Source organism: Patiria miniata, unplaced genomic scaffold (assembly GCF_015706575.1).
Source record: "Patiria miniata isolate m_02_andy unplaced genomic scaffold, ASM1570657v1 HiC_scaffold_1, whole genome shotgun sequence".
Taxonomy (NCBI): domain Eukaryota; kingdom Metazoa; phylum Echinodermata; class Asteroidea; order Valvatida; family Asterinidae; genus Patiria; species Patiria miniata.
Window position 1 is genome coordinate 17955621 of NW_024037047.1, and position 11753 is coordinate 17967373.

Consider the following 11753-nt stretch of genomic DNA (forward strand, 5'->3'; position numbering starts at 1 on the left):
TTTGGAAGAGAGAAATACATTTTTCACTAATTTTGTGTTGAAATAAAAGTTCAAATATATTTAAATTGTGAAATGGGAGGAATATTATCGCTCGGTAAAATCTAGACTTTTCTAGTTGACTCGGCTTCGCCTCGAAAAATGTACAAGTCCAGATTTGTTTTTATTTCAGAACCATGTACATATTCACAGAGCGTAGCACGCATTGAATTAAAACATTCATGTTGTTTTCTTCTTATCAACGTAAAATGAGCCTCCACTCTATTTGATGCGGATAGTTTTAAATTAAGGTATTTTGATGACCTATACATCCTAGCAATTATGTGTGGCAATGATATAATTGAAAAATTATTGTCCTACGCTTTAGTAATTTACTTTGTTACACATAAATGAATATTATTTCAGATAATCTTGTATATATTGCATTCTACTAACGAAAATTTGAGATAATAGGTCTATTAATCCGTAGTGATTATTCTAAATCTTCAGCGTATTCTTGCTTTCCGCTAAATATTCCTCCTACCAAACATATTATTGATTATCAATCTTCATATTATCTACCGTCGCATTTACTTTATATAGAATGAAATTTTGTCAGCGCTGTCGGAGAGAATCACCTGAATCCGTTAGCTGAATTAACCACGGCGACATCCAAGCAGCTCCAATCGCAAGGAAGCTTCATGCTGCCAATCAGTAGGCTCAATGCGCACTACCGTGGCCGCCACACTCTCGTCAAACAGGTTAGTGACCGGGTTGTTGCCATCAATGTTACCGACGAACACCTGAAATGAATCCCAACACAATAAACGCACATTGGTTTTTTTGTAACAAAATAGCCTACTTGTAGTAAAGTCTAGGACCAAAACTACAAAAAGTGGGCATTCTTAGCTGACAGGGTCTTCCTTCGAAACGAAATTTCAACAAACCGTAATAATATATAAGGTAAACAGTCTGTTCTGGGTCGGGACTTACTTGTCACATCATTTTTAGCCATATAGACATCCCATGGGTTTCTATTTGAGTTTCAGAGCATTTTGCTTTTTGGGGGACAAAAGGCTATTTTCCCTTGGATAACCTTTCTATAACTGAATGAAGTATCAATCTTTACTGATGTTACATTTGTTTGACTACGTGTAATAAAAAAACACGTCCTGCTTTTGATCCTAAAACCTTAAATCTCACCCTGTTGCACAAAGCAAATTAAGCTCGCACCATACAATTTATCATTCCTTATTTAACCCTAAAGGGGCCGGGGGGCGGAATCCGCCCCCCCCCCCTCAACATTTTCCGTGATAGCCTCTAAAAAAAAATTTTGCGACCCGAGCTGTTATGACTTTTTAGCCTCGAGCTTTGCGCATCTTTTGATACCAAAAACATAAAAATCGGACCACGGGTTGCCGCGTAGCGAAATTTTTTTCCGGCGCTACGCGGGTATGTTTAGGAAGAGTTGCTCTATGCATGTGCCGAGTTTCACAATTTTTCGTCACTCAATGGCCGAGATCTTAGGGGGGGCGGAATCCGCCCCCCCCCCCCCCCCCCCCCCCCCCCCCGCTGAGAGATGGTCAAAATAACCCGGCCCCTTGAGGGTTAAATGATCTGAAATTGTGGTTTAATTCCATTGGTAAACAACAGAGTTATTATAGGTTTCCCTGGCTATTTTTGAAACGTTTATTATTCGAATTCACCGCTTCTAACATTCAAATTCGTCCATCAACATCAATAAAGCACTTCAAATGTTTAATTTCATCTTTTGTCAGACAATTTCAAATTCAGTTTAAGCAAATTTAAGCAAGAGCGCACGTTTTCGTCATGGAGTATTCGATTTTGTCTCGTCTACGCCAAACCTTGTTATTCAGAAATCAAATTCGTCGAATTGATTTATAAAAGATGAATTTGATCTCGATAAGGACGATTATTCTTGACCCGGTGACTAAAGAGGGTGACCAAACTAATTGATTGGTAAATAATTCAATTGGTTTGGTCAAAAGCGTGTGAACTTTTCGTGGACGAAATGGAATGATAGAGTTGGTGAATTTGAATTAAAAATCTTGGTGAATTTGAATGAAAAATCTTTTAAATTAGCAGGAAAAACCAATATTATCAAAAGCAGGACATGTTTTTGTTTACACGTAAGATATTCAGACGCGATTTTAGAATGGCTAAATGGTTGCAAGAGCATAGAACCGAACAAAGTTGTAAAGAATGAAGTTATCAAATTACAATAAAAGCCCAAAGAAACTATGAGAACAATACCTTTTCATTTTCTTTTAAAAACTGTGTTACGTACAAAAGTTAAATTTAGCATACAGCAAGACTTAGTAAAGACTGATGTTCACCTTGACTTTTCCGTTTCCATCTGTCACGTGTTCTCGTTCAGACGAGGGCTGCTTCTTGTACGCCACCTTGTACGCAGTCACATAGTAACCGTAGAGTCCCTGTGTGGTGACCCCAGTCACCACTGTCGGCTCAACGAGGTCCACCTCGATCCAGGGATTGGCATCCTCACTGTACACAGAGTGAAGAGAAGATGAGGAACAATGAAATAACAATACTCCGCAAATCCGTTGGTAGAATGGATTTGATAATCAAACAAAATGATTGAAACTCGTTACAGTGCGCAATTCAAATGCGCAACCGGGTTGGGTTTTGGCTGGGGATGATATTTGTTTCTATAATGAAAAGGAAAACCATTGCAAAAAAACAATGCCAAACAAAACACAACAAAACGTACAAACTGAAAACACATTGGTGCAATTAGATGTTTGTTACTTATACACATTCAAGAGCGTTTTGTGACATTGTAAACATACAAAGTATAGGCTACCCATCCGTTGTTATTGTTGAGGCGTCCATCACTGGCAGGGCAACAGGAGTAACTACTGGACGCCGTGATGCGATCATCTCGGATTGTCCCGTTAACCATACCTAGGGGTTGCGGACTTGAACACTCTGCTGGTGACAAAAAGTAAGCAAATGAAATATATATGCATATTGATAGAAAAAAACATCAATTATTTGTTGTGAGAAAGATAATTTGATCATAAACTTTGTTTGGGGTAAAATGCATAATCATGACTGCAAGTTTCGACTTACAAAAATCAGATTGATAGTAGGGCCTTGTTATTGCAAATATGAAAAAGCCTCCCCTCCCTCGAATTTCAAATAGGAGATTGGTAAGCAGCCTTCTATTAACCTTGATATTTGGTCTCCCCCCCCAAAGGTCAATGTCAATGCAATAACCTTGTGATAAAACAAATCCAAAAACGATAAACAAGATCATATGACGACTTTAAGCTGGGGTATGTTTCACCGTGTCTAATAAGGTATGCTTCTCCGTACCGGTTGGGGTACGTTTCTCTGTACCAGCTAGGGTAGGTTTCTCCGTACCAGTTGGGGTAGATTTCTCCGTACCAGCCGGGGTAGGTTTCTCCATACCAGTTGGGGTAGGTTTCTCCGTACCGGCTGGGGTAGGTTTCTCCGTACCAGCTGCGGTAGGTTTCTCCGTACCAGCTGGGGTAGGTTTCTCCGTACCAACTGGGGTAGGTTTCAGATTTATAGTAGGGCCTCGTTATTGCAAATATAAAAAACCTCCCCTCCTTCAAATATGGCAGTGAGAAACGCTTCGAATTTGGGGGAAAAAATCAATGAGCATGACCAAGCAACAACAGATTTTCCGTTGTAACTTGTTTTCTTTTTTTGTCTAACTCTTGGGAGTCGCTATAGACGTGATGACAAGTCGTTAGATAGTCGTATTTTTTTCCGGGAACTTCAGTCGAACAGCTTGGCGCTGCTGAAATAAGACCAGTACGTAAATCGGCCGGGTTGAGACAAATCTAACGACTTGACGATTACGTTTTCGCACCGTTATTCATAATAAAATATGCAACAGCACAATACATAATGCAGTGCGTTTTTTCGGTGAGATCCAATCGCGCACCGCTATGCAAATGAGGACTCATTCATTCCGTTACATTAGAATTTCTTCTCAATACGTTAGGGACATATTTGCAGATCTGGCGACGTTTAAACGACCAATACAATCAGCTTGGCCAATTGTGTATAGAAAAAAGTATCATTGTGATATACTTGATTTATTTGAGTCGTGTATGCCCTATAATGAATTTTGTAATGTTACACAACACAAAGTGTACACTCGTAGAAGTAACAAGTGTAATGATCCTCCATGTCAGCCTAGAATACACTCTGGAATCTGAACCAATCAGAGTGCTCGCATAGAATTCGCAAGCGATTCAAAATGCTCCCAAAAGTTGTGTACAAAATCGAAAACGTTTTCTCAAAGTCGGCAATTTATCAGAAATAGTCAGCATCATTTTGTCTGGGAACCATCCTATGCGCATTGCAGCGATATTCTGCGTGCGTGGAGCCAGTAACCGGTTACCGGACGCAATACAATTATCGACATGGCTCCAAGTCTAGGGAGTTGCACAAAAACATCTGAATTATTTTTTCAAATTGAAAGGAGTCGTGCAACACTTTTGGGGAGAAGGATCAAACATGAGACATATCTGATATTAGCAGACGTTTAACGTCATTTGCAGTCTTGGATGAACCTTGATATTCGGTAAACCAAAACGTTCGATCTCAATACAATACATAACCTTGTGATAGAACAAATGCACATGCTTGTTAGTTATACCTAAGGTATGGGTGATCGTAGGACGACTTACCAGCTGGGGTGGGTTGCCTCCTTCCCGGGCAACGCTTCCGTATCTCTGGCATGACTTGCTTCATCCAGTCATCCGGATTATCAGAATCAGGTTCCGGTGGGGGACCGGAGTAACACACCCTCTGCTGGCTCTCCACACCAACCAACAGCACTTTGGAATTAGTTAAATTAAAACATAGACGCAAGCCAATAATGACATAATGGTCGCTCTATAAAACAATGTGGCTAATAAAATATCAACTTGGTATTGTTCACAACTGTACGACAATCATATGGAAACAATGTATGTTTCAGGTGTAAGCCTACCGCATGACATGGGTCGCCTCTGATCCGGGGTCCTCCGTTGAATGTTTTTGGCCAGGGGACTCCAATGGCGTTGTTCTGCAATCGTTTATCCCAGTACGTAAATATTGTAACCTAATATAACTACATGCAAATACGTATTTTACAATGAATCAACAGCTGAAAGATATTGATACTGCACCAGCTTTGCTGCGTCATTTTCTTTTGGGAATCTGACGACGGTCACCTATAGGGGTATTCCAAAACTCGGCTTCGTCTTCATTTCGGCTTCGCCCACTATTTGGGTCCCCAACTTAATTGAAGATTCCAGCTCAACATAAGTTAATATTTCCTTAAAGTAACATCAAACTGTATGATATAAGAAGCAAGTTTGTGTTTAATTTGATCGGAACACTAAAAGCTTTTCAATGATAAAGCCACAGCGGCAACGAAGCTGAGCTTTGAAAAAGGGTCGTCATGTTTATTTTAAGCCCGGTGGCAGCTGCCTGACCTACAATATCTAGACGTCCGGGCGGAATTATCAGGTCAGGGTCAGTGCCTCATAGTCTTCATCTTCATCTTCATCTGGATACATGACAACAGGCCAAACTTGTGCAGAGTGTGTTCAGTTATGTCCAGGTTGGAAAGCCGCCTTGAGCAGCTCAAGGGACTTTAGGGAGGTGATGGACTGGGGGAGTTGATTCCAATCAACTACGGTCCGGGGGACCTGGTAGTTCTGGTCTCAAGCCGCTGGTTCGCATCCTGATTGAAGTGGCGACTGGAGTGATCAGCTGTTCTTTTGTTAAGCTGGATGATGGCAGGAGAACTTCCGGTGTGGATTTTATAAAAGTGAGTAAGTCTGGAGTTTTTTCGCACATCTGCTAAGGAATCATATTGTAACGTCTTAACCATCTTGGTGACGCTGGATGTACGCCGGTAATCTTTGAGAACAAACCGGGCAGCTCTGCGTTGAACCTTATTGGCTTGCATCTTCCAGTTTGTGATACTACATACGTGTAGTTCATGGTGTATTGTGATTGTACATGGACTTTTTTAACTGTTTCACAACATCGTCGCCATCTTGGTTGTAATGGACACAGAAGTTTCTATGGGATTCCCAACGGTGCTGCTCCCAAGATTATCCACCTGAAAGTAATTTGGTTAATCCTTAACTTGTCTACATTGTGCCAGGGATTTTGGGAACCTCGATAGACATTTTGTCGTTCTTCGCCGTCTTTTTTTTTTCTGGACAGCACTGACCTACACGTACCTACTGCTTTTGTTTATCTTCATCACGTTCAAGATGCCGAACTTCAATATCACTATCAGTTCTGTGCTAGTATCAATTTCGATTCAGCACTTCAATGACTCTTTTGAAAACTGTCAAAGAACACACCACAGGCCTTTGATCCAAAGGAACCCATTTGGGATCACCTTCAGCCAGCAGGGCATGCCAACTCAATTGGTTTCCAACCTCATTGTTGATGAACGCTTTCAATGTTTTAGATCTTCATTCAATTCGGAATCCAACAGCAGCTACAACGCTCTTCTGCTGTTCATGGCAGGTGACACCGAACGTAATCCAGGTCCATACAAAGTCAAGTATCCTTGTGTCATCTGCAGTAAAGCTGTCCGATGGGGACAAAGAGCTGTATGCTGCAATAATAGTGACAGATAGTTTCATGGTCACTGCATGGATATGTCCTCAGAGGTCTACGATGGCCTATGCAACCCGGATGCCATCTTGCAGCTCCTCTCGGTTCAGTAACTCTCTCAACTTGTCCCTCTCAAACTCATTGCATGTTTTTAATATTTAACAACACAGACATGACAGACACTCTTGGCCTCCCAGACTTAACCTCTATTCCGTCCAAATCGACTCCTTGCCACCAGTTTGATCATCATAAAAAAAAAAACAGCACAAAGCTCGTCGTAAACAATCAAACAACCGCCGCAAAACAATATCAAAATTATAATCGTCAACTGCATGGACTCAAAAGCAAACAAATTCTTCTCAAAAGCCTAATTGAACCAGAGAAGCCCGTAACTGAGTCATACCTTTTTGACTCAATCACCGATGCTGAAATTACCCCAACGTTTTCTCCATCATCAGAAAAGATCGTAACCTCTGAGGAGGTGGGTCTTTATTATGATTAAAGACGCCTTGCTTCCCTATAGAGGTTAATTTTGGACACCAAAGCGGAACTGTTATGGATTCAAATAAGAACTCGAGGTCAAAAATCTCTGCTAATTGGATACTTATATCGTCCACCAGAGAAATATACCTCCAGCTTGTTTCAACTAAACGACGCTCTTTACAAAATTAGGCAAAAGTACAATCTGCCATCATTTATCTGGGAGGTGACTGCAACCTCCCAGATATTGATTTGTCATCATCCACTGTCAAACTGGTCGGAGATGAGACTGCAAAATGTTCCTTGCTGCTCACTATCTTCTGTGATAATGATCTAGAGCAACAAGTGCCAAACCCGACAAGAATCTGTGGCCCTACAAGAAACATCCTAGATCTCGCCTGAACTTCCCATCCCAGTTTGGTTTCATACTGTTCAATCATACCAGGCATCAGTGACCACGAAGCTATATCATTGGGAATGAACTTAAAAGCCAAAATCAACAAAAAGAAACCTCGCAAAATATTTCTTTTCAGCAAAGGTAACCACGAAAGATTTCAGGAGTTCCTCAAGGAACGGTCGTCGGGCCCCTTCCCTTTCCTCACCTTCATCGATGACCTCGCGGACTCGATTCAGTCTAGTATTCGTCCCTTCGCAGATGACTGTTTACTCTATAAAACAATCGCCACTGCTGAAGATATTGCTATACTACAACACGACCTCAATAGTTTAAAGTCATGGGCCGACAAGTGGCAAATGCAGTTTAACGTTGAGAAATGTCACAGCATGACCATATCCCCCGGCCCTCTGTAACAACATCGAGTCCACTTACAGATTAGGTCTGAATGCTTTAACAACTGTTGCAGAACACTCCTATCTGGGCCTCTACTTCTCACAAAAGCTTTCATGAAACAAACGTATTGACAACATTACTAATAATGCCAATCTGATTTGGGGTCTCGTCCGCCGCAACTTAAAACACTGCTCCAAAGACTTCAAGGAACGCGCATTCACTGCCTTAGTACGTCTGCGTCTGGAATACTGCAGTTGTTTATGGGACCCGTATACAAAAACCAACATCATCAAAATAGAAGCCATACAAAACGAGCTGCAAGGTACGTTCTCAGCAAACATCATCCCACTGAAAGCGTGTCTTCTACGATCAAGGAATTGAAATGGGAGTCACTGGAAACCCGTCGAAGAAACGCCCGACTATCAACAATGTACCTGATCTGTAACAACCAACTACCATCTCTCAGCCCGCATAACTTTTAACTCCAGCAGTCCCAGGATCACGAAGTTATCATCAGTTTAAGTATTACCACATAGCTATTAATACAACTAATACAAAGTCTACAAATACTCCTTGTTTCCAAGAACAATACCTACTTGGAACAACCTCCCTGCATCAGTCACCTCTGCTTCCTTTTCCCAATTCAAAACCACCCTCAGTCTACCTTAGATATTCATCGGTCTTACGCCCAACCTTGGTGTGATATCCCGATGTGGGGACTTTGCCAAGCACCAATGTAGAAGTAGAAGTAGAACGGAACCAGACTAGACGTTATTCACGATGCAAGGAAACCATTTTCGATCATGTTCCCCGAATCTATTTCACAAAAATTGTAAACTGTTGAATAAGATGGTGCCAGACTACTGTATTTGGCGTCTTTTATTTATTTTAAAGGTAGCTTAAAACATAAGGGTATGTTTAGTCAATGTTTTTTTTAATTATTTATCAGAGCAATTTGGAATTTCTAATCTAAAGTTCATAAAATGAAGACTTTACCTCGCTTTGAATTTAATATGGCAGACACGCGAAAAAGGTGTATTGATCTTTGGCGGTTTAAAAGTGGACATCTGCTTTTCTACTAACAGAATAGCAAAAAAGCTGACGTTTTGTTAAAATGCATTTTTCTAGTTTCTGATTTTCTGCTACCAGAAAATAAAAAGCAGATTGAACGTTCTACTAAAATGTGTTTTTCTGTCTTTCTGGTATTCTGCTACCAAAAAAGCTGGCTTTACTTTGGTCCTTCAGTGGCGGTTCAAAAAGAGACATATGCATTTCTGCTACCAGAAAAGCAAATTGAACTTTTTTTTCAGGTGGTTCAAATTCAAAAGTGGACATCTGCTTTTCTGCTACAAGAAAAGCAGATCAAACATTTTGTCAGAAAAACAAAAAAAAGGAGGAAAATGAATTTTAGCAAAACAGACAATTTGCTTTTCTGTTAGCAGAAAGGCAGAAAAGGAGAAAATGCATTTTAACAAAACGTTCAATCAGTGTTTGTGCTATCCTGTTGAGCTTTTGGACCACCATAATTGACCCCTCAAATTTTTTTACCAAATTTCAAATAATTTGAACGAAAATGTCGAAATGATGAATAAGTTTACCAACATTGTTATAACGTGCCCTTTTTGAGTCACCGTCGCGCCAAACAACTGAGGTTATATTTTGAATTATTTGCCAATTAACAGTATTGCTTAATTTTAGAAAAATCGGCTAACGTACTCTGAAATAAGGATTGGGACACAATACCTCCGCTAGCCCAAAGGGACTTGACAGGGTCAATCTTGATAAGGTTAATCATACTTGAATCTTAACACTTAAATCTATGTATATGTTACCAGTTCAATTTTCCATTTCCGTGGTTACAAACTGGTAATATATGTAGCGGCCGCCGTTTTGTTTTCAAATATCTCTGTTTCAATACGCCGATAATTTATCAAAATAATGTTTAGTTTACTCGGTTGTGACGGTGACCATAAACATTCACAAATTATGTTCATGTCAAACCGACACAAATCACAACATTCAATGGCGAACGACTATTGCAACTTGGGGTTTTATGTCAGAAATTAAATGGGAGAGATGCACATTGTGTCCCCGATCCTGATCTAGCTAAGCTTGTCTGATATTGGCAAACAACCCAGTCGGAGGATCGACGTACTAAAGGTGATAGATATGTTTGCTAGTCTTAATTGGATGTCATTTGCTGAACGAGTAGAGTATAAAAAGGCTATTCTTGTTTACAAATGTATAAACAAAATTACTCCTTTGTATATGACAAATAATTATGTTTACACCACTTATTCAGATTCGTGAAACTAGACAATCCACTGATATGGCATTGAGGATTCCTTTTGCAAAAAAAACAATGTTATGCCTCAAGCTTTGCTGTAACTGGTACAATCATCTGGAATAATTTACATGTGCAGTTGAGAATCATGACTTCACTAGCCTCATTCAAATCTGAGCTACGTTAAACGTTCAGTCAGTAATAATATTTCTGCAAATAATTATTTGTGTATTTGCCGCTGTCTTCTCTGATTATACGAATCTAGATATGTGCTGATCTACGGAGTTAACAAACTTGGTTGCCATAATAATAAGAAGATAATAAGGAGCCGGATGGGAATTTCCCCGTGTTTTCTCCCAAAAGGGTTTTCGCAGGGTTTTCGCCCCTCCCGTAATCAGCAAATATAGTTACAGCAATATTTTTTTTTTCTTTTCTTGATGTTACAAGATAGATCAAAATTCGTGTTCACTGAATCAACTTTATAGTAAAGCATTCATACTGTACATGTAGTTATAATAGTTTTAAAATGTATTGTATTTATAATATTTGCTTAACACCTATGCATTATTCAAATACTGTTTTATCTCACTGTATTGAATTTTATTGTATTTGTAATGTATTGTATAATTATACATGTTTGTAGTCATTATTTATTGTATGCAGGGCCCCAATGGAAACCAGTTTTAAACTGATTGGGCATACCCTGGGTAGAGAAATGGAATAAATAAATAAATAGATTACTCAATCTTACCTGCCATTACTGACAGCATCAGAACCAAAGCTGCTGCTTCGTCCATTGTCCAAGATGCAGGTGAATTCTGAGCACAATACGCTAGGATGTATTTAACGACTCACACACCAACGCGAATTATACAAAGGGTAAACTACGCACGTAGACTACTGAACAACAATGGGAAAAGAGCCTCGACTAAACACTTTACTGGAACCTTTCTCTGATTAATGCAATGAACGACACAGACACCACACCAGCTTCGCATGTAGATTACTGAACGACGATCAGGAATGAGCCTGACTACTAAGACCAAACCTGATTGACGCAATGATCGAGACTCCGTTAGTGTTGATCGTATATCGCCGAGTAGAAAACGCCACTCGCTCGCCTCAGTAGCTGCAGACCGCAAAAAGGCTGACGTCATAGCAAGTCTAGCCAAACACGAACGAGCCTGAACTCGCAACGACAGTAGAAGCTTGTAGTATGGATGGAGCTATGCTGGAAGCGGGTAGCGTAACAGCCAATTGGTATCCCCTTGTAATTACAGTTTCCAGTTTTAACAAAATAACGTCTAGGAAAAAAAAACACCGTTTTAAAATTGAACAATGACGACCATCTCAGTCATAAACAGTCACAAATCGATATGGAATGGTTTACCATCTGGTAATACACTCTCAAAAAGATATGTAAAAAAATAATTAGGTAAACAGTGTTATGCAAAATAACACACAATTTAAGTAAAATTCGCCAGAAAAAAATCTAGAGGCTCTTTAAAGTACGATCTCCAGCTAGTTACCATTCACAGATTTATTGCAGATATTGCAACACATTGCCCTTGACATTCA

At 39.9% G+C, this 11753-nt stretch overlaps 1 protein-coding gene across 1 annotated transcript; it reads right to left on the bottom strand.

Annotated features, from left to right (window-relative positions):
* Positions 1–632: 632 nt before the first annotated feature.
* LOC119731207 (lactadherin-like) lies at positions 633–10972 on the bottom strand. Its single transcript, XM_038204289.1, has 5 exons — positions 10927–10972; positions 4686–4835; positions 2808–2949; positions 2334–2502; positions 633–779 (listed from the first exon to the last, which is right to left on the bottom strand). The coding sequence occupies exons 1-5, from the start codon at positions 10970–10972 to the stop codon at positions 633–635; spliced, it is 654 nt and encodes a 217-aa protein (XP_038060217.1).
* Between the last annotated feature and the right edge of the window lie 781 nt (positions 10973–11753).